Source organism: Urocitellus parryii, chromosome 13 (assembly GCF_045843805.1).
Source record: "Urocitellus parryii isolate mUroPar1 chromosome 13, mUroPar1.hap1, whole genome shotgun sequence".
Lineage (NCBI taxonomy): Eukaryota > Metazoa > Chordata > Mammalia > Rodentia > Sciuridae > Urocitellus > Urocitellus parryii.
In genome coordinates this window covers 51,670,758-51,694,860 of record NC_135543.1, presented here as the reverse complement: position 1 = coordinate 51,694,860, position 24,103 = coordinate 51,670,758, and the positions used below count along the sequence as shown (strand labels likewise).

Genomic DNA, 24,103 nt, shown 5'->3' with positions numbered 1-24,103 from the left:
ATTAGATTGCTCACTACTTCCAATGTCCATAAGCAAGTTATACCACAAGTTTCCTGGAAGATTAATAAAAAAAGGGTTTATACCTCTGCAGTATACTGATTTTACTCCATAATCACTAATATTTTAAAATTCAATCTGTGTTAAATACTGGTAAATCCACGCATATAAAGACAGTCATTAGAAACACTTATTTTACTTTGTAATAATGTTAATATTTTATTTACTACATGTGCCAGACACTGTGTTAAGTTTTAATTAAGCACTATTCTAACTGTAAATCTCACAAAAATCTAAAAGAAGAAGGTACTATTATCAGATCCATTTTATAGATGAGAAAACAACTACATAGAATTAACCTAAGGATTAAATAAGGAAAATACTTAATCCAGAGAGATTAACTATTTTGTCAAGGACATGAGTAGCAGACTCAGATTTAAATTGTAGTTTGTAATTTTAAACCGCTTGACACTTTTTTTTACCATACCATCTATCTATTTCCTTTTTACCATTTTTGCTCTCAAATTCCAAAAACAATGCAGAAACATCTAATTACTAAGAATTTTAGTGCCCAAATCTATACTGTTTAGCTAAGCTCTATAATAAAGCATAACAAGTACTTAATTAACACATTTTTTTTCTTATACTTCTACCAGTGTGCCAAATTTCACTTCTTTTTCAATGAATGCTTAGAGGAAAATTCATATAATTTGGATTTGTGAAAGCCAATAAGAAAATTTATTCCCTTTTGCTTAAAAATAGTACAAAAGGTAACAAAAGAAGATATGATTAAGGTTTGTTAATATCAGAGCTAAAACTTTCAAGTGAAGTACTATTCTAAGTGTTTCACAAGGATAGGCAGTTCTCTCATTGCACAGTACTGATAATGAAAACTCATGCACTGTGTCTTCCAATCAGTTACAAAAGACCAGCAAGGGAGAACTACCTTTACTAACTTTTGAATTCTCACAACAGCCCTTTGAGAGCATATATTTCATTTTATGTGTAAAGAAACTGAGGCACAGGATCAAGTGTAACCTAAATACAAATTCAAAACGGCTGCTTCTAGAATAAACTCTTTAAATCTCCACAGCAGATTGCCTCTCAAATTAGTCAGCATTTTCTATCTTATGTAATTTTTATGCAATTTTAGTTTTTTGTGTTGTCAATATCAAATTAAATAAATAAAATCAGAAACTTCTCTTCTTAAAATATGAAAGAGTTGTATCATGAAAAAATAAAGAACAGCACAGTTTTTAACATAAAGCTAATAACTATATACCTAGGAAAAATTACCTAAAACATTGTCAATATTCAAATTTTTCTCCTAAGACTATTTTTAGAACTTCACTAACGTATTTGTACATGTTTTTCTTTTTACTGGTCATTTCTGTCAGTGCTATTTGACAATCCAATGTATTTTCAATATTTATATCATTACCAACCTGCCCCAAACTCCAACTTTCTAGTATCATCACAAATTTTAAGAATATCATTTAAAATAAGTTATTAGATATATTTCTTAAAATATTACCAGGAAGTAATCTAATTTTCAAAATCTGTGAGTCTTCTTTTAAACCTGGCAGAATAACCTTCAGGTTAAAATTCTGTTGGGGAAAAAAAAATGAAAAAAATTAAACTCAATATGAATCAAAGTCCTTTATTTACATGTACAAATATGCCACAGTGACACCAATTGAATTCTGTATTATTAAAATGTAACATATAAAAAAGAAACTGAAAGTACCAGAAAAAATTAAACCAAATTCAAATACATACTTGGTTCATTGTCTCAATTCTGATTTGTTTATACTTTTATTACCTTATCATTATAGAAATCTATTTGCTAATGTTATCATATATATGCAAGAGACTCAAAAGGAAAAATTTGATTTATCTGGCTTTCTTGTAGACAATTGTCTTTAAACTCAAAAAGTCAACTGTGAATAATTATTTCAATCAAAGATGAATATTACAAAAATGAGAAATTTAATAAGTAGAAAAAAAATCTAGAAATTCCTAAATGTAGTGTAGTATTTTAGATTAGATTCTGAACAAAAAATTACTAATTACTTGATACATTTGAATAAAGACTGTAGTTCTCTTAATTATATCAGTGTTAACTTTCTGTCATTGATAAATATGAGGTTTTTAAAGATGTTTATAGAGTAACTTTCTATATAACTACTATATTTAAAGTCCTCTGAAAATCTAAAGTTATTTAAAAAAAAGTTTTTTAAATATAGTAATCTTTTTAGCAAGTTTACATTACAAAGTTTAAATGTGTCATGAGTTTCTATTTCTAGAAAACTTTAATTCGGAAGATGTGCAGCACGTGCCTATGCTCCCAGTTACTTGTAAGATGAGGCTAGACCAGGCAACTTGGCTACAAAATAGTATATACTAAGTTGAATCCCTTATCCAAATGCTTGGGACCAAAGTGTTTAGTATTTTGAAATATTTGCATATACATAAAGAGGGATGAGATCCAAGTCTGAACACAAAATTCATTTACGTTTCATATACACCTTATATACATAGTCTGAAGATAATTTTATACAATGTTTTTCGTGTGCTCATGTTTTCACTATAATGTATCAATTGAGGTCAGGCGTGAATTTTCTACATTGTGGCATCATATATGTTTCAAAAAGCTTCAGATATTGGAACATTTCTGATTGGGGATGTACTGTCTGCAATACATGAAGAAATTCACATGCTCTATTTAAAATTTATTTTATTTTTCCATGGTTGGAAATTGAACCCAGGCTTTATACATGCTACTCTACCACTGAGCTATATATACCCCCAATCCCAACATGCTCTTTTGAAAATCATACTGGGGAAGAGGAGCAGTACCCAGGATTTAACTCAGAAGCACTTAACCACTCAGCCACATCCCTACCCCATTTTTATGTTTTATTTAGAGAGAGGGTCTCACTCAGTTGCTTAGGGGCTTAAGGCTGGCTCTGAACTCACAATCCTCCTGCCCCACTGTGCCCAGTCTGGTAGGGATAGCCCCATCTAATAGGAATAACTTTAAGTATATACTAAAGGTAAATGATATAGTATTTAAAAAGGTAATAAATTATTTAAGATATTAGCTACAATAGTCTCTAATAGCTACTGTATAGACCTAATTGAAAAGGTACCTTATGTAGTTTATGTATTTTCCTTTCTTAACCATATCCCTAACCAAATACCTTCATCTGAATACCAAACCAATTATATTTAAAGGCATAAGCTTAAGTTTCTCAAACTTCTATCATTTTTGTTTAAGAAAAAATACTATAAAATGAACAGAAAAAGAGAAAAAACAACGTTCCACTGGATAACTGTTGAAAAAAATGAAGATAAAGACAGTAGAAAAACATCTAATTCACAAATTTTAAAAAACTATAGTAATGATGGTGCCAATTTTTCTTAAAAATAAAACTAGTAAGTAAAGTGACATGATGCTAATTAATTCCTAACCACTCAATAATACTGTCTAGTGTTGTTTACAAAACAGCTCATTTGATATTAAATTTTTCAATTTCATTTTTACTATAGAAGAAACAAATGACAAGTATTATAACATTTATGTATAATGCTTACCTTGCCTTGACAAGAATTTACAGGACCCTTAACTGTAACACCACGAATTATACAATTTGGTCCTTTGGTTACTTCTTCATAATGTAAAGATAAACCACTGGAAAAAAATAAGCATTTTTAAAAGTTCTCCTCTATTACCTATGAATAAGGTGCAAATATGACATTGGCATGTTTAATTCATTTTAGTAATAAATAATTCTTTTCTTGGTATTAGGAGTGCTTAACCACTGAGTCACATCCTTAGATCTTTTATTTATTTTTATTTTTAGGTACTGGGGATTGAACTCAGGGGCACTCAACCACTAAGCCACATGCCCAGCCCTATTTTGTATTTATTTAGAGACAGGGTCTCCCTGAGTTGCTTATAATGCCTTGTTTTTGCTGAGGCTGGCTTTGAACTTTTGATCCTACTGCCTTAGTCTCCGGGATGGCTAGGATTACAGGCATGCACCACTGTGCTGAAATAACAAAATAATATTAAAATAAGAGGTAATAAACAGAACACTTATTTTGTTGGAATGAAACAAATAGAATGAAGTGTTGCCTACCTACAATCAAATATAAAGTCAATTAAGATCCTTAAATCCCACTTTTCAATTTTTATTTAATTAACCAATTTATTTGATGGTACTAGGGATTGAACTAAGGGTGCGCTAACACTAAGCTACAACCCAAAGTCTTTTATTTTTTATTTTCAAACGGGGTGTCTCACTAAGTTGCCCTGGCTAGTCTTGATCTTACAGTCCTCAGCCTCCTGAGTAGCTGGGATTATAGGTACGTACTACTACACCTGGCTCTCACAGAAAACTGATCCAGCAAGCATTTATAAGCATAGATAAACACAGTAAAAAATTTAAACTCAGGTTAAGGATATCTTAAGCATTTGTTATGAATTCTTTGAAATTTTTCATCCAGTTGAATTTTGGAGAATTTTTGGAACCTATTAAAATTATTGACAATTTTAGAAAAAGTCTAAATAACCAGAGTCTTGTCATGATATAAGCTGGTTAAAATATATGGAGAGGTCCCCTAATCTACTGTTGTGAGCAACTTGATTCCTAAATCAGCTTCAACCAACCACATGTAGACCTATTGACTAAAATTTCACTCTCAGGTAAGAAAAGGGGGAAAAAAATAAAAAATATACCATGATGGAGGAAAAGGCCTAATTTTCTGAAGCATTTTTAATATAAGTATTTAATATAATATAAGTACTTTTGAATAGACTGGAAGATTTAAAAATGACAACAATTTAAGGATCTTTTCTTCTAAAATATTTAATTTTTAGGTGGAGAGGGACACAACACAATGCCTTTATTTTTATGTGGTGCTGAGGATCGAACCCGGGTCCTGCCAGTGCTAGGTGAGCGCTCTACCACTGAGCCACAATTCCAGCCCCAATTTAAGGATCTTAATTGACTCTATATTTGATTGTAGGTAGGCAACACCTTCATTCTATTTGTTTCATTCCAACAAAATAAGTGTTCCAATAAGCACAGCAGAGGAGGCTGATTTTGTAGACAAGGAATAAAGCAAGCAGAAACAAAAATAAAAGGCAAGTTACTTTTCCTGTAGGAAAAGGATAAGACAGAATGATAGGGAAATAACTAGTTAACATCAGATTATTTCCTGTTACTTTTTTAATGTGAGGATTATGATCAAAGGAACTTCATTATCATGCCAATTTAAACAGGCTTGCATGGGAAATGTGGATGGTATTCTCTCTAATCCTAGTTTCTCAGAAATTTAGATCACTTGTTTACTGGGACTTTAAGATGAATAACTCCATTTTGATTTTTAGCTTGGTTTTTTGGGGCCTACAGCAGAACCCTAGTCCAAAACTCTGATTCCCATGATTTTTATTTAACAAAAAGCCTTGTTTGATGGGAAAAAAAAAAAAGTAAAAGTGCCATACAAGATAATAACTCTCTAGGAAAGGTAGCATGTTAAACACATCTATTTTCATTGTCTCTTAAAATCTCACTAATATTGAAAGCAAAGGATTTCTTTTATTTATTATTAAAAGCAAACATAAGGAAAAGGTAGGAAAAAAAAAAAAAACAAGGACACCAAATCTTCAAATCTTCTTCTTCTTCTTTTTTGAGTACCAAGGAATGAACCCAGGGGTGCTTAACACTGAGCCACATTCTAGACCTTTTTATTTTGAGATCAGGTCTCACTAAGTTATAGACTTGGCTTTGAACTCACAATCCTACTGCCTCAGTCCCCCAAGCCACTGGGATTATGGTCTTGTGCCAACATGCACTGCTAAGGACAGAAAATCTTATTTGCTAAAACATAGGATAGACAAGGGGAATTAATTTCCAGGTACCACTCAGGAATGGGTAGTACTAGGAGTCTTTAGAAGCAGGAGTAAAGGATAACATTAAAGACTGAAGGCTGGGGGTGTAGCTAAGTGGTAGAGTGCTTGCCTAGCATGTGTGAGGCACTGGGTTCTACTATCAGCACCACATAAATATAAATAAATACAAAAAAAAAAAAAGTTCATCCACAATTTAAAAAAAGAAAAGAAAGTGATGAAAGTTTAGATCCTAAATTTCCCCTCTCCACCTCTGGTAGATGACTGGAAGACTGCTCTTTGAAAAGGTTAAAATCAAAGATTGATAAACTAGGAGCAGCAGATTAACTGAAGGAGAGAAAAAGGAATGGAAAGGATAATTCTAAATGAATGCATGTAGATTCTGAAAACCCCCCATTTATCCAATTCCCACTCTATCTCTGTTCTTTGACTGGCTTGGAATTACAGAGATCAAAGATTTTTCTTTAAGGAAACTACCCAGCCCAAGGGGTGAAAAAAGACCTAAAGACTCACAACCAGGTTCTTCCTTACTCCCAACAAAGTTCCCCTGACAGATAATCCCATAGTGGAGCTACCAGTTCAATAACTTCTACTTCCAGATTCATCCATCCACATTTCAGTTCTCTACTTATTTATTAGGCTGGGAATGTGGTTCAATGGTAGATCGCTTTGCCTGACATATATGAGGCATTGTGTTCAATCCTCGGTGCAGCAAAAAAACAAAAAAGAATTACTTATTTACAAGCAGATGGTCAATGACTACCATATATCTAAAGAAAAGGGAGTAGGAAAAAAAAAGCAACTAACTTGGGGAAAACAGTATCTGTATAGATAAAAGATCTACCATTTACTTATGAGTAAAAAAAACATTACATTCATAAAACAAGAATAGGCTCTTTAAAATAACATTCAGAAAACCAGGACAAATTCTTGGAAATCAAAAAATTTGATCGCAGAAAGAAATACTCTCAATGGAAAGGGTATACAGATAAGTTGAGAAAATCCATCAGAAAATACAAATATAAAATGATTGAGAAAATTAAGAAAATCACAGAGTCGTCCCAGAAGGTCCAATATTCAATAAATGAGGATTCTACAAACAGAAAACAGGATGAGAGATGATCAGAATAAAGTACTTAAAAAAAAGTAAGAGACGTATAAAAAGACAAATCACTGTAAAATTTCACAGTGAATGAAACTGAGAATGAAAAGTAGATTTTATAAGCTTTGAGAGAGAAAGAACAGGAAACATGTAAAAGGAACAAAAAGACGTTTAAATTTATCAGGGATGCTAACAAGTAAAAATGAATCAAGTATAATGCTTTTATAATTCTAATGGAAAAAGTTTCTGACTTGTAATTTAATCTATCATATCAGGATAAAAGAAAAACATTTCACAGAAGAATTTTTACTTCACATGAACCCTTTCCTCAGGAAACCAACGAAGGATGTGCTTCAGCAAATACAAAGGGGCATGAGATTTTTTTTTTTTAAATATTGGAGATCCATGAAAGGATCTAAATGCTAAATAAAATAAAACTAATATAGTTTCACAACTCTGGAGTATTTCTTTAAGCACCAAGAACCATCTCCTTGAACTGTAATGAAAGAAGATAATGTCCTACTTTCCATTAGTCTGGGAGAATATGGGATGAATTTCAACTGTTTTGTGACTCCAAATTGCAAATCCTACCTCCTGTCATAAAGATGCCACAAATTTTAACACTTTTATCTTGAAAGCATGAACGTAATGGGTTGTATTCCTCTTAAGAGTAAAATTCCTACCTGGGCATGGTAGTGCATACATCTAATCCCAGCTACATGAGAGGCTAAGGCAGGAAGATCAGTAGTTCAAAGTCAGCCTGTGCAGCTCAGTCAGATCCTGTCTCAAAAGACCTTTACTCACATGGTGAATCCCTAGGTACCACCAACAAAGGGCAGGTGGGGTGGGTAAGATTTCTTTGTATTCACGTTTTTTTTTTGGGGGGGGGGTGCTGTTGTTGTTTTTGGTACCAGAGATTGAATTAGAGGTGCTTAACCTCAGGCCGCATCCCAAGCATCTATAATTTAATTTTGAGACAAATGTCTCACTAGGTTGCTTACAGTCTTACTAAGTTGCTGACTGGCTTTGAACCTGCAATCCTTCTGTCTCAGCCACTCCCCTTCATCCCCCTAGCTGATGGGATTATATCAATGTGCCACCAAACTGGGCTACAAATCTCTTTAGCTTGGCTGCTTTGGTCACACGCTGGTTTAATGTTATGTATATAACTTTTTTCTTTCTCTTCTACCTTTGTTAAGAAGTTTTCTAGGTTAGGAAAAGGGTTTTTTTTTTTGGTTTAATTATTTCCCAAACACCGAAGACAGACAAAGGAAGTCCCCTGGATGAAAATGGAAGAAGATTACAGAAAGAAAACTGTCAAAGCATAGAAACATTTACTCCAGACTAGTCCTTATCACATGCTCAAAGGGAACTGTCTCCAAGGATATGAAGCCAATGGACTATCTGTGTACCTAAAATGTATTTCCCTCTCCCCTCCCAGTTCTGGGGATTGAATCCAGAGGTACTTCTTTTATTATTATTATTATTATTATTATTGACAGAATCTTGCTAAGTTACTGAGGTTGTCCTTGAACTTGCAATCCTCCTCCCTCAAGTCTCCTGGGTTGCTGAGATTACAGGTGTGTGTCCCAAGCCTGGCTACATCTAAATATCTTGAAAAGAAACTAGACAGTTGTAAAAGACAATTTCAGAGTTTATGGTTTAATCTGTAATAAGCTTAGGAAACAACAACAAAAAAGTACAGTAACAACACAGTAGTAACACTGACTAGAATTTATATTAGTATTATATAGTAAATATTGATCAAACCAGAATATAACTTCACTAAAGAAAGAGGAAACAAGAGATAGTTATTTTAAAGGAGGTGACAATAAGACAGTATGTCCTAATCTTCCATAGCCATTAAGTAGAGATAACACCTAAAACTGAAGAATCAAGGACCAATATAAAATTTACTTAGATATATGGTAATAATCAGAAGAATCAAGCAAGAAAGCTGAAAGAGGTTCTCTGAGAAGTAAATCATGGTTAAAGTAGAAAGGGATGGGAGCCCTTTGGGGTTTTTTTCCCCTCAATACTGGGAAAATACTGACTGGGTTTTTATTTTTAATTTTGATACAAGGTCTTGCTAAATTGCCCAGGCTGGCCTTGAACTTGTGATTCTCCTGCCTCAGCCTTTTGAATCCTTAGGATTGTAGACATGTGCCACCATGCCCATTGACTTAATTCACTTAACTTGATTCTTTAAGGCATATACATGAACAATTTATTTAAAAAATTAAATAACTCTGAAAACAAGGAACCTACCCATTTAATAGTCATCCTCTCTTGAAGATAAATTCACATTATCATGTCACTAAGAAATTTTTAAATGTCCAAAATCTTAACTATCACTATGTGTGTATATATGAAGAAGACTTCATAAATAAGAGTATCCTACCATAGATAAAGAAGTTATAAAAGATAAGAGGTATACATGAATGCATTAATATTATCATTTGTGGTCTGTGGTTGTGGCTTGGTGGTATAGTGCTTGCCTAGCATGTGTGAGGCACTGGGTTCAATCCTTAGCACAACATAAAAATAAATAAAATAGGGGCTGGGGATGTGGCTCAAGCGGTAGCGCGCTCGCCTGGCATGCATGCGGCCCGGGTTCGATCCTCAGCACCACATGCAAAGACGTTGTGCCCACCGAAAACTAAAAAATAAATATTAAAAATTCTCTCTCTCTCTCTTTAAAAAAAAAAATAAATAAATAAAATATTGTGTCCATCTACAACTAAAAAAAAAAATCTTTTAAAGATGTTTTAAATATTATTTAATTGTAATTAGATACCTTTACTGTTTTATTATTTAAAAATACATGTTTATTGAAATCTTCCAGTGCTATTTAATATTCAAATGAATATGTCAAAAAGAGAAAAAAATGACCTTTTGCAACTTAAAGGAACATAAAACAACAAAAAATTCATTGATTTTCTTTTGTAAGTAGATATTGCTTTTCAAGAATTTCACCAAGGCATATTCTAGATATAGCTCTATTTCACAGGTCTATGAGCTTCTGGAAGGCAAGTGTCCTTTTTATTCATTTCTATTATTTTAGCTACCAGGTACCTAGAATATAATACATGTTCAAATAACTAAAAGTAAAAAGTTCCACCACAAGGGGAAAAATACATAGAGACAATAAAAGGAAGTATACATGAAAAGATGGCACAGGCCTGGGGATGTAAGCTTAGAGGTAGAGTACTTGCCTAGCATGCATAAGGCTTTATTTAGGTTTGAGCCCTAGCATCATAAAAATAAAACAAAAAGAGAATTTTGGCAGCTAATGCAAAAAGAAATAACTGATATTATTATTATTATGTTTTATAAATAAACAACTGCTTAGAATCACAAGTTATCCTCTTAAGACTCTTTTTTTCAGGAATTTCTTACTAAGCATCTCAAAAAAGGTAATAGGAAATAATGAACATATTCAATGACATCAAGTGACATACTATTAAGAGCTATTTTTTGATATAGGGCAATTATATCATTAAATACAGGCAAATTTTAAGGAAGGACAGGAAATATCAATTTCACTGCTTAAAACACCAAAATAAATTACAATCCCATCAAGTTTGAACGGCATAACTTCTAAATAAACAAGAACTAAAAAAAATTGCCAGGAAGACATCATATCATACTTGCAAAAGCAAATGGATTAAGACCTAAATTTATATATGACATTGCAGTCTCAGAAGAGAGTTTGGGCCAAATAAATCACCAAACGTCAGAAAATTCACCAAACATTTTAAATGACAACATTGAAATTAACCTCACAGAAATAATTTAAACTTAGAAAAAGAATGAATGGTTAACAAATATAAAAAGACGAATAAATCAATATTTCAAATTACCTTGCTTCAAGAACTGGCTGAATATCAGTTATTAGTTGGCTGGTATGACCAAATTCATCCTGAAATTCCAAAGGGATGTTGAATGGAACTCCAACACGAAAAGGAGGATCCAGAAGACCAAAAGAAAATTTCTCTGGCTTGCCCTCTTTAACAAAAATAAAGATTAAAAAAGAAAGAAAGAAAGAAAGAAAGAAAGAAGGTAAATTCATAGGTCAGAAAATTCACTGGAGGTAAGAAACAGACATTCATTATGGGGAGTTACACTATGATAAAGATGGCATTTTAAATCTGTGTAAATTTTAACTACTATTAACAATCCATATGGGAAAGTAAAATTAGAACTTTGTCACACAACTATATAAAAGTAAAAGTAGAGGTAGAAATAGATGTTTATCTCAGAAACTAGAATATGATGAAGAATGTTTTTAAGTTTAATCACAAGAAAAAATTTCTAAGGCAAAAAACACAATATACTGAACAGCTATAAAAGGATTTGATGAGTTTAATAGAGAAGCTGATTATGAGAAATTACTTGTAAAGCATGCAATGAAGAATTAAAATTCAGAATACATTTAAAATCTCCTATATCAGCTATTTTCTCTCTCTCTCTCTCTTTTTTCCTTGTGCTGGGGACCTAACCTAGGGCCTCATGGTAAACTTGTGTTCTACCACTGATGCCTTAACACAGCTATTCTAAAAGTGTGGTCTCTAGTAGTTTTCACCATCCCTAGGATACATTAGAAATGCAAATGCTACAGCCTACCCCCAAACATGCAGAAGCAAAAACTGGGGGTGAGGGCGCAGCATTACTGTTTTAATAAGTACTCTAAGTGGTTCAGATACAAACTCATATGTGAGAATCACAGCTCTAAACTATTAAAATGGGCAATGCAAATAAATAAGCTTTCAGGTGATATACAATGTCCAATAAAGGCTAGAAGAGGTACACAAACTCAAAATTAGAGAAATCAGGGCTGGGGTTGTAGTTCAGTGGCAAAGCGTTTTGACAAGTAGCATGTGTGAGGTGCTAGGTTTGATCCTTAGCACCACATAAAAGTAAAAAAAATAAAGGCATTTTGTCCATCTACAACTACAAAAAGAAAAAAAAATTAGAGAAATCACCTGACCCCCAATTTGTCTAAATAAATACACAGGGGTTTGACAAATAAGTAGGTGGGAAAAGATTTTTTTTTTTTTAAAGAGAGAGTGGGAGAGAGAGAGAGAGAGAGAGAGAGAGAGAGAGAGAGAGAGAGAGAATTTTTTTTTAATATTTATTTTTTAGTTCTTGGCAGACACAACATCTTTGTTTGTATGTGGTGCTAAGGATCGAACCCGGGCCACACGCATGCCAGGCGAGCGCGCTACCACTTGAGCCACATGCCCAGCCCAGGAAAAGAATTCTTATCATCTGTTGATTAGGGTACGATCTACATAGCCTTTTGAGAATTTGTTGTACCTAGAAAAATTCTAGCATATGTACATAAAACAGAATAACTTTTATAGCCAAAAAACTGGAAACAACCTAAATGGATCATCAATAGGAAACTGCTAAAACTACAGGAAATCTATACTTTAAAATATGTTTCACTGTATTAAAAGAACATGGTATATTTTTATGTACAAAAAATAAATGATCTTTAAAAAAAAAGAAAATTCTGCTAGTGATCCTTCTAATCAAAGAAAACAAGGTGATCACAGGCTCTTAAATCAGTCCTTTCCAAAACCCCATAACTTAGGACTTGTTTGTTTTGTGTTGTAGAGGGGCACTAGGGATCAAACCCTGGGTACTTCACCACAGAGCTAAATCCCCAGGTGTTTCTTATTTTTTTGAGACAGGGTCTCACTAAGTTGCTGAGGCTGGGCTTGAACTCATGATCTTCCTGTCTGAGGATTGCAAATCATTGGGATTATAAACATATGCCACTGCACATGGCTTAGACTTTTTTTTTTTTTAAGGGAACTAAATTTACAAAAACATCACATAAGAAAAAAGATAATAGTGGGTTGGGGTTGGGATTGGGATTGTGGCTCAGTAGCACAGCATTAGCCTCACACATGTGAGGCACTGGGTTCTATCCTCAGCACCACATAAAAAGAAAATAAACAAAATAAAGATATTGTGTCCATGTATAACTAAAAAAAAATTTTTTTAAAAAAGACAACAATAACGAAATTTGAAAGCTGAAGAACATATGGGCAAACATAACTGTCTCACCAGAAAAATCTAAGAAAATAAATTTCTCAGATGACAATACAGTTGAGACTCAATTCAAGTCACACTCCAGGACACCCAAAAGTCTTAGAAATAGTTGTATAAATCTGTTGTGAAATTGGAATAAATTTGGAAGATTTGTTGAAGTCTGTTGAAGACACAGTATCTCAAATGCCCCATCTCTAAAAGTGAGGGCCAAATATTTTCCTCATCCCTGGCAAAAGGTGATTTATTCTCTGAAGAAGGAAAAGGGCAAGTCTAAGGAATGAGGGACAAAGCACTAATAAAAGTGTCATAGTTAATACAAAAATCAACTGAAAGATTATTTATTAAATTTGAGATACCCCTGCCAACAGTCTTCCGCAGGTTGGCTCCCAAAATGCTAGCAACCAGATTGATACTTTCTCAGGAGAAAGCTGGAAGGTTCCACTTTGAGGAAACTGACCAGAGAGAAGACCTAAAAATCCTTATAATTTCCCCCAAAATACATGTTTCCTAAATACCCCATTCTTAAATGTGAGCAAATGACTAATTATATAAAAGAGCATTTCATATAACAGAGCAAACAGGCAAAAAGGAACATGGAGAAAACAAGTATTAAAGATAAGTTATACTCTGTGTATGTATAATTTGCCAAAATACATTCTACTATTATGAATAACTAAAAAGAATGAAAATAAAAAAGACTGGGGCTGGGATGGTGGCTCAGTGTAGAGCACTTGCCTCACATGTGAGGCACTGGGTTCAATTCTCAGCTCCGCATATAAATAAATGAATAAAATAAAGGTCCATCAACAATTTTAAAAAAAAAGTGTAAAATATCAAGGCAATCTCAAATAAAGTAGAAAAATAAAACCAAGAGATGAAAAATAAAAAAAAGAAAATTAGTATATCTGCCAGGCGATTCATCATCTTACTATTAGATTTTTTTGGTGGGGGTAGGTACTGGGGATTAAGCTCAGGGGCACTCAGCCACTGAGCCACATCCCCAGCCCTAATCTGTATTTTGTTTAGAGTTAGGGTCTCACTGAGTTGCTTAGTAGCTTGCTGTTGCTGAGGCTGCCTTTGAACCTGAGATCTTTCTGTCTCAGCCTCCTGAGCCACAGGGATTATAAGTGTGCACAATATTAGATATTATAGAAAGAAAGGAGAGTAGGAAATCAAATAGTTTAAGAAAAATCCCTAGAAAATAAAACAGGAGTTTCATGACTAAAAGGGATATGAGAAATATAGCAAGTGGATGAAAACAAATTCATATCAAGTCATACATTTATTCCTCAAATACCTAAGGTCATGCAAAAGGTCACAAGTCAAAACAGCTTTACATTTTATCAGTAACAATTCAAAGTAAAAAACAAATGACATTTTTAAAATTAAAAATATGATCAAGTAGAATTATAAAACCATTTAAAAATCAAGATGGCTACTCAACTTTCCAACATCTTTTATTTGATTATCTTATCTTCCTTTGATTTAAAAATTACATATTAGTGTTTTCCTTACCTTTAACAGAGAATTTAATTGCTTTAGATGGTAGTGGTCTTCCTGCATAGGTATCTGCATTACTTTCATTAAGTACAACTTGCAATTTCAATGTGTAATTTCCCAACTTTTGAATATTTTCTGAATAAGAAGAAATTAAAAATCTAGTCAACATAATACATAACTGTAACTATATCCACCTACACACACACACACACACACACACACACACACACACATTTTTCCTTTTAAGACAAGACTTTCACCATGTTGCCTAGGCTAGTCTCAAACTAAAGTGATCCTCCCACCTCATCCTCCAGAATAGCTGTCACCACAGGTGTGTGCCATCATGGCTAGCATCCTCCCCTTCCACCCTCAGTGGCACTAGAGATTAAACTCAGGGCCTTACAATGCTAGACAAAACACTGAGCTACACTCTTAGTGCCTGATACATATTTTTAACATTCGGAATAAGAACTCACCCATTTTTTTAAACCAGTAAGGCCATTTTCCTCCATGTTGACTAATATGAGAAATGATTTCTTTATTTCCACTTGAAGCTTAATAAAAGAAAAAAATATTGTCTTGAGAAATTGAGAATATGAGATATCACAAAAGCATCAAATGCAGTTATCTCTACTTTATTTATTTATTTTTTATTCCAATTTGTTATATATGACAGTAGAATGCCTTAAAGTAGATTTTAAAAATGATTTTGGAGCTTCAAAAGACCTCGCACAATGCAAGGGAACATTCATTTAGCTCATTAATATCTTTATTTCAAATCTTTAATTTATTTTGTATAATATTTTATTTCATTTGTAAATAAAATTGACTGGTACAAAGAAAACAACTTTCCTTAAAAAATTTTCTCCAAAATTAAAACAGCATAGTTTATTAATAAAACTTATCTCTGAGATCTATTATTCAGAGAAAAAAGCAAGGAACATGTATTGCTAAGAAAAGCAGAAAAGCTAGGCCAAAAACAAATAAAATGGCTTACATGAAGAGAAAAGAGGAAAACAGAATAGAGTGGTGACATGATTCTCTGAAAGAGTCCTTGTTACTTCTTGTCCATTTTGGAATTAGATAAAAAGGATTGGGAATGTAGTTCCAAAGTAGAGATACCCTGGACTCTATTCCCAGTACTGAGGGGAAAAATTAAAATAAGGCAGTTTATAAACAAAATCAAACTGTGTATGAAGTAGATGACATGACTACATGAATTCAGAATGTCTATTTTTTTTGACTATTTACAAAGAAAAATATCTTAAGGAAAAAGAAGTCAAATTTAATTCAATAGTCTTTAAGGGACTGGGGTTGTGGCTCAGCAGGAGACTGCTTGGCTAGCACATTCGAGACACTGGGTTCAATCCTCAGCACCACATAAAAATAAATAAAATAAAGTTATTGTGTCCAACAACAATTAAAAAAATATTTAAAACCAACCAAACAAAAAAAGAATCAAGATGTTGGAGCCATGAATATAAGCTCCAGGGTAGAGCTCAGTGGTAGCTCCCAGCCCTTATTATTTTTTAATATTGAGACATGTTTCTCTTGATTCAACCTCTGTAATAGATGGGATTACAGGCTTGAACTGCTATGCCTGGTCTAATTCTGCTTTGGAATATTCAATATTAAAAACTTTACATAAATTCCAAAATGAACAATAAATAACAAGGATTTTTTTAGAGAAGTCATACCAACCCTCTATTCTGTTTTCTTCCTCCCTCTTTAGTTAGTCATTTATTAGTTTTTGGATTAGCTTTTCTGTTTTTCTTTTATAATTCTAAGCAATATATAGGCCTTACAATGCCAAGACCTAGGTTTACTCCCTAATACTGGGGGGAAAGAAAAAAAAAACCTCAAAAGATTTTCAACCTAAAAGAAGGGAAATACAAGTATAAAAGAAAAGTAGTTAAGTAAAAACCTAAAATATCAGTATGTATTTAGTTTTTCTTTTCTTTTTTTAGAAACAGTCATTTCGAGCTATCAATTGAAAAAGCAAGAAGCCATTTCATACTACCATTCCCAATTGAAAGGAACTAGGAGTAGAGGCTAAACTGGGGCGAGGGTCAAGCACATATGTAAGATTATTCTAGGATATTTTAAGCCAGGAAACATGAAAACTTATATCAAAGACTCAAAGGATCATACTGAGTGCCCACAAGTCAACATGAAGGTATAATGTGGAGAGCAGTGACTTGAATCATGATCTCTGACTGCCTCATAGCTGCATTTGTACTGGGAACTTCCTGTGCAAATGTGCAGATCAAGATTTCCCAGTTGCTATGGTGACACCCAGTAAGGTCACAGAGTTATATCAGTCTGGACCTTGAGTTCAGACACCAGCTCCCAGGGATAGAGAATTCTGAGCATAATAAGATAACCCTCCAGTGCTGCATCCTTTGCTCTGCCTCCTTTGCAGAAACTTTCCCACAAAGAACCTTTTGATGATTAAAGCTATAAAAATGTGCTAATAAGCTAGGTCTGGGTCACTGTTCCTCCATCAAAGGACAGTGTCCCTCCAGCTTTCTCTCTACATGTGTTTGTCTTTCTCAATCCCCCATAACCTCTCACTGATTTCTGAATTAACAGTCATGGCAGGGCAGCTGGCCATGGCAGTATAATACCCCCAAATGAATCACATTAAATATATAAAAACTCTAAGTATACAAGAATACCTAAAATAAATTCTCAAAGGGCATTACTGTAGAGCACTAACTGTACTCTAAAAATCTGGAATAAAACAAAACAAGAACCAGACATGGTGGCATATACCTGTTTTCCCAATCCCAAATACCTGGTAAATTGTAGGCCTGCCTGGGCAACATTAATAATACCCTGTCGTGGGGCTGGAGTTGTGGCTCAGTGGTAGAGCAATCGCCTATCAAGGGCAAGGTTCCTGGGTTCAGTCCTCAGCACCACATAAAAATAAATAAATTAATTAAAGGTATTATATCCAACTACATAAATAATAAATAATATAATTGTAATTTTGTGGGTTAGTCTCTGTGTCCTCTATTCTGAACCATTGGTCCACTAGTCTATTTTGGTGCCAATTTCATGATGTTTTTGTTACTATTGCTCAGTAGTATAGTTTAAGGTCTGGTACAGTGATGCCACCTGCTTCACTCTTCCTGCTAAGGATTGCTTTAGCAATTCTGGATCTCTTATTTTTCCAGATGAATTTCACAACTGCCTTTTCTATTTCTATAAGGAATGTCATTGGGATTTTGATAGAAATTTCATTAAATCTGTATACTGCTTTTGGAAGTATGGTCATTTTGATAATATTAATTCTGCCTATCTAAGAGCAAGGTAGACCTTATCATCATCTAAGGTCTTCTTTGACTTTTTTCTTTAGGGGTCTGTGATTTTCATTATATAGATCAATTATCTTATATTAGACAAAGATGCTAAAAACATGCATTGGAGAAAAGATAGCCTCTTCAACAAATGGTGCTGGAAAAACTGGAAATCCATAAGCAACAAATGAAAGTAAACCCCTATAAACCCTTATATAAACCACTCAAAATGGATCAAGGACTTAGGAATAAAACCAGAGACACTGCATCTAACAGAAGAAAAAGTAGGCCCTAATCTCCATCATGTGGGATTAGGCCCCAACTTCCTTAATAAGACTCCTGTGGCCCAAGAATTAAAATCAAGAATCAATAAATGGGATGGACTCAAACTAAAAAGTTTCTTCTTAGCAAAAGAAACGATCTGTGAGATGAACAGAAAGCCTACATCTTTGGGAGCAAATTTTTACCCCTGACACATCAGATAGAGCACTAACCTCTAGGGTATATAAAGAACTCAAAAAAGGGCTGGGGATGTGGCTCAAGTAGTAGCGCGCTCGCCTGGAATGCGTGCGGCCCGGGTTCGATCCTCAGCACCACATACAAACTAAGATGTTGTGTCCGCCAAATACTAAAAAATAAATATTAAAATTCTCTCTCTCTCTCTCCCACTCTTTCCCTCTCTCTCTCTTTCTTTAAAATAAAATAAAGAACTCAAAAAGCTAAGCACCAAAAAAACCCAAATAACCCAATCAATAAATGGGCCAAAGTCCTGAACAGATACTTCTCAGAAGAGGATATATAATCAATCAACAAATATATGAAAAAATGTTCATCATCACTAGCAATTAGAGAAATGCAAATCAAAACTAATCTAAGATTTTATCTCACTCCAGTCAGAATGGCAGCTATTATGAAGACAAACAACAGTAAGTGTTGGTGAGGATGTGGAGAAAAAAGTACACTCATACACTGCTGGTGAGACTGAAAATTGGTGCAGCCAATATGGAAAGCAGTATGGAGATTTCTTGGAAAATTAGGAATAGAACCACAATTTGACTCAGCTATCCCTCTCCTCGGTCTATACCCAAAGGACCTAAAAAACAGCATACTACAAGGACACAGCCACATCAATATTTACAATAGCACAATTCACAATAGCTAAACTGTGAAACCAATCTAGATGCCTTCAACAGATGAATGGATTAAAAAATGTGGCATATATACACAATGGAATATTACTCAGAAATAAAAAGAGAATAAAATCATGGCATTTGCAGGTAAACGGATGGAGTTAGAGAAGATAACGCTAAGTGAAGTTAACCAATCCCCAAAAAACAAATGCCAAATGTTTTCTTTGATATTAGGAGGCTGATCCAGAGTGGGACAGGGAGAGGGAACATGGGAGGAATAGAGGAACTCTAGATAGGGGAGAGGCATGTGAGGAGTTATGGGGTTATAAATGATGGTGGAATGTGATTATCATTATTATCCAAAGTATATGTATGAAGATAATAATAATATTAGTAATAATAATAATAGTAATAATAATACCCTGTCTCAAATTAAAAAAAAGGAGGGGTGGTGGGAGGATATAATTCAGTGAACACCCCTGGGTTCCATCCCCAACACTGGAGGTATCCTCTCCAAAAATAAACTAAGGCTTTATACTCCCTTTTCCTGAAAATGCTATTTTTCAGAATAACCAAATTAACCTCACTGATAAAGGAAACTTCTTCACATACAAACTCTAGAAAATAAATTAGAAAGAATCAGAATGCCAAAATTATCATTCCACATAATCAATAAAATAAAAGCAAAAAAATATGGATAAAATATTGACAACTTAGATATTATGTACCTTTTGATGTAGTACTATAATAAACAGATTACTTATGAAGTACTGATTTCTTGCTTTAGGGGTAAAAAAAAAAAAAAGTGAACTTAAATCTAATCAAGTTGTTAGGGCTAACTTCCAGTTTGCAGGAAATAGAATATTGGACCAAGTTAAATGATACCTGTAATAATCTCATACAGAAATATATACAGTAATTCTAGGACACCCTCTACATACCTTCTGCACCCTGCAGATACCAAAATTTGCAGATGTGCAAGTCTCTAAAAAATGATGTAATATTTGCATATAACTTATGCATAAACTCACATATATTTTAAAGCATCTCTAGATTACTTCTGACATCTAATACAATGAAAATACTATGTAAATACTGTTATACTACATTGTTCAGAGAATGACAAGAAAAAAAGTCTGCACATATTCAGTACAGAAGCAATTTTTTTACCAAGTATTTTCAATCTTTACTTGGTAGAACTAGCAAATGTGGAACCCATGGATATGGAGGAATTTGGAGAGCTGGGTATATTTGGTTTTACTTTGAATTTTGAATACTGTGAGAGAAGCATTTCTTGTTATTTATTACAAAGTCCCTTTTCAACCACATTTGAGTTTGTTGATGAAGTAACTTTTGGAAACCACCCAAGGATGAAGGGCAGGTTGCCAGAGGAAATGTACCATGTGATAGAAGACTGAACTTCCACATACAACCCCAACCTCAGGGGAGAGGAGAGAAGAGCTGGATATTGAATTAAATCACCGAATGTCAATAAATTAATCTATCACTATCTACTATAATGACATCCCCATAAGAAACTCCATAAGGAAGAAGTTTGGAAGGCTTCTGGGTTGTGAACTTATCAACGTGTTAGAAGGGTCCCCTAAAAGCTACAAGTACCTCCTCCACACCTTGTCCTATGCATCAATTTGGCTCTTCCCAAGTTGTATCATTTATAATAGACTAGTAAGCATAGTAACAAATACATAAGTATTTGTTTCTCTGAATTGTGTGAACTATGCTAGGAAATTATCAAATCTTGAGAGGAGGTCTTGGGAAAGTATGGATTTGGAAGACTTCTTAATTGGGTGGCACAGTTGAGGTCTGTGCTAACTCTGGGCAGATAGTGCTAGAATTACATTAAACTTCAGGACACCCCAACAGTGTTTGGTAAGAAATGAAAAACTGGCTGGTGTGAAAAAAATACATGACATGTTGATGTCATAAGTTTTCTGAGTAGAAGAAAAGCTTATTTTCCTCTTAAAACATTCCAATTAAATAATGAGAAAAAATAAAACACTATACAAAACAAACTACATAAGTTCTGTTATAAAATCATTGGCAAGGTAAAAAGGAGGGGGCTCTCCTGTGGGAAAGAGACTTAATACATAACTAAACATAATACATATATGTGCCTGATATCCCCAAAACAACCATAAAATGTTATCAGTTTAGCAAATTGGGGAATATTGAGCTGGACTGGGTATCATATGGTAATAACTGAATTATAATTACATAAGAAAGAGTCCATAAGAGAAACGTACTTGTGATTCAACAACCATCAAAAAAGAATGGATGAAGCAAATGAAGCCAAATATTTGATAATTTTGTTGAACTAGGTTAACCAGTGTATAAGGGCTCGTTATATAATCCTACATGTGCTTCATGAATAATAAAAATTTTTTAAAATGGTGCAAAAAATTTTTAATTTTAAATAAGTTATAAATTGGTCATAGAAATTAGTAAATCAATATAAAAAGATCTATAAAAGGATCCAGCAACTTTCTGATTTTCAATGTATTTATTCAATAAATATGCATTAATTATCTCCTATATACTAGGCATTAGAAAAACATGAAGAAAACAACATGCTTACTTTTGTGGAGTTTTAAATCTTTTTTCTTTTTGAGATAGGGTCTCACCCTGTTGCCTAAGTTGGTCTCAAACCTCTAAACTCAAGCATTACCTAGCTTGGTCTTGAACCTCTACACTCAAGTGCTCCTCCTGCCTCAGCATCTTGAGTGACGGGGATTACATGTACCACTGGACCTGGTTTTGCATTTTTATCTTTTTTTTTTTTTTTTTTAAGTTTGAAGACACTTTATTAAATAATTGTGGATGTTGCTGCCTATCTTTTAAAAATGAAAAATGCATTTCAATAAAACAAATATACACTGAAGCGGTTTTCCTTTATATGAATGATGAGCTGTACATTAATATTTAAGAGCAAAGTATGTCACCACCAAACTTCAGATATCTTAGGATATTCTAGACACACTTAAGATCACCAAGCTCTGTCAGTACCCTTGGGAGTGGTGATCAGCCTATCCATGTTTGTTTCTTGAGCTTCTGTCTTAGAGCTTTTTGTCATTTTCCGATGTTTGCTGAATGGTGTAGATGGTATGAGAAGAATGTGATGCTGTTTCTGTCTCAATTCCAGCTTATCTTCAGTGCTTTCTTTAGTCTGTGAAAGGTGTGCTCTAATTCTTTCCTCAGAGCCTCTGGTTCCTTTAGTGTCTTGTGCCTGTCTGGATGATGCTGGATCATTTTTGCCAAAGCATCATGCAATTTTTTTGTATTTGTTTGGCTTGAAGAATCTGCTTTTTCTGCTCAGCATTTTTTCATGTGCTCCAGCAATGCTGCCTTCTGTTTCTTTGTAAAATTTTTTTCCTAATTTTCCATTTCTCTGAGATTCATGTCATATACCTGCAGGGTTCTACCCATTGGAAATCCACATTGAGATGGTTGGTTCTAGCTGTGTCCTCCTTCTTGGGGTCTAGAATTGTAAAGTTAATGAAACTTTTGCTTGCAGACTAATTCTAAAGTCACCTCCGGCACTATCTGCATCACACAGGAGACGATTCCATATACCTTTGCTGTCAGTCATGGCACCCATGGTGTGCCCCATTCTCCCCTTCCACAGGCCTCTGCATTCCCTGGCTCGTGGTCCCCTTCCTCCGACCTGAATCAGTAATGGCCAGTCGGTTTCCACTCATGCTTTCAATTGTTCCTTAGTTTTTTGGTTTTTTCTTTAATTATTGTCTCTCTCTCTCTCACTTTTTCACTTGTGTTCTTTTTTCGAGATGGTGTCTCACAGTGTTGCCCAGGTATGAACTCCTGGGCTAAGCCATCCTGTTGCCTACATCTTTGAGCAGCTGGCTCTAGAGGTGCATACCACCAAGTCTTCTCCTCTTTTTGCTTTCTAGGGTCCACAGGAATAATCCAGGATACAACCCCGTTTTAAGGACAGCTGATTAGCAACCTTAAACCCATCTCCAAATTAATTTTGACATGTAAAATAACATAGTCACAGGTCTGGGGATTGCAGCAGAGATGTTTGTATTCAGCTAATGACTGAAGCACCAGACAATTCACAGGATGAATCCAGTCTAGCAAGCCTGTCCTTCTAAGCCTCTGGCCTCCCCTTCCACTTCACACTACGGAAGCTCTGGTGTCTCTATCTCATTGACTTCAGGCCACCAGTGAGTCCAGTTCTTAAGTCTTCTGCAACTATAACTCCAGTGACTCAGAAGGTTCTGGCAGGATCACAAGTTCGATGTCAGCCTCAGCAACTTAGCAAGACCCAAGATCTGAGAAGGCATGAACCAGGCAGCAGATGTGAGATCAACCCATCTTGAGGGATGGTCACCAGGGCCAGGTCTCCTTTTGGCCTGTCTGCCACAGCTGATTTTGGTAGTGGAATGTTGAAGCAGCCAGACCACACAAGTTATGAAGGCGGAGATTCCTGGTTCCCGCATTTTGATCTTTTAAGGCAAGGGGGTCAGCAAACTACTATATTGTGCATGACTGCTTTCAATTTACATTGATAATTTAAATAGTTATGACAAAGAACTTCTGCCCCTCAAAGCCTTTTAAAAATTACTGCCTGATCCTTTAAAAATAGTTGACTACCCTGTACTAGGGGGCAGACATATTTAAGAAACAACTAAATTTGGTCCAGAGATGGGAAAACTTGGCTTCTACAAGAACCAAAAGAAAGCAATTGTATTTAGTAGTATGGTGAATGAGAATGAAATGAAAGTTGAGAAGGAGGGAGGAAAGAGATCACATGTGGGGTCTTGTAGTGTTAGGACTGGTATTATCCTCAGCCACTAAAAGTGAAGTAATACAAAACGAGAGTGACACAAGCAGATGTAAAATTTTAAAAGATCATTTTGAGGTACAAAGAGGTAAATAAGTTGGATCAAGAGTGTAGCGGGTCTTCAGTGAAGCAGGTACTAAATGGTTAGGATAAACCATCATGATGATTTGGACAAACATATATTTTAATATCAGTTTGGTGATAGAAGATTGGTTACAGGGGATTAAAAAATGAATGGAAACACTAGTTCTTCTCAAACTCCTCCAAAAG

At 34.4% G+C, this 24,103-nt stretch overlaps 1 protein-coding gene and 1 pseudogene across 2 annotated transcripts in view; both read right to left on the bottom strand.

Moving 5' to 3' along the window:
• The window catches only part of Smchd1 (structural maintenance of chromosomes flexible hinge domain containing 1), a 154,982-nt gene that overhangs the window by 68,023 nt on the left and 62,856 nt on the right, over nucleotides 1-24,103 (bottom strand). For both annotated transcript variants that reach the window (XM_026394534.2, XM_026394535.1), the window contains exons 18-22: nucleotides 15,056-15,133; nucleotides 14,595-14,714; nucleotides 10,880-11,024; nucleotides 3,595-3,691; nucleotides 1,532-1,604 (exon numbers count right to left, since the gene is read on the bottom strand). In XM_026394534.2, the coding sequence (XP_026250319.1) occupies nucleotides 1,532-1,604; nucleotides 3,595-3,691; nucleotides 10,880-11,024; nucleotides 14,595-14,714; nucleotides 15,056-15,133 (513 nt within the window). The remainder of the gene's footprint in view (nucleotides 1-1,531; nucleotides 1,605-3,594; nucleotides 3,692-10,879; nucleotides 11,025-14,594; nucleotides 14,715-15,055; nucleotides 15,134-24,103) is intronic.
• On the bottom strand, nucleotides 22,086-22,627 carry LOC113186919 (THO complex subunit 7 homolog pseudogene; annotated as a pseudogene).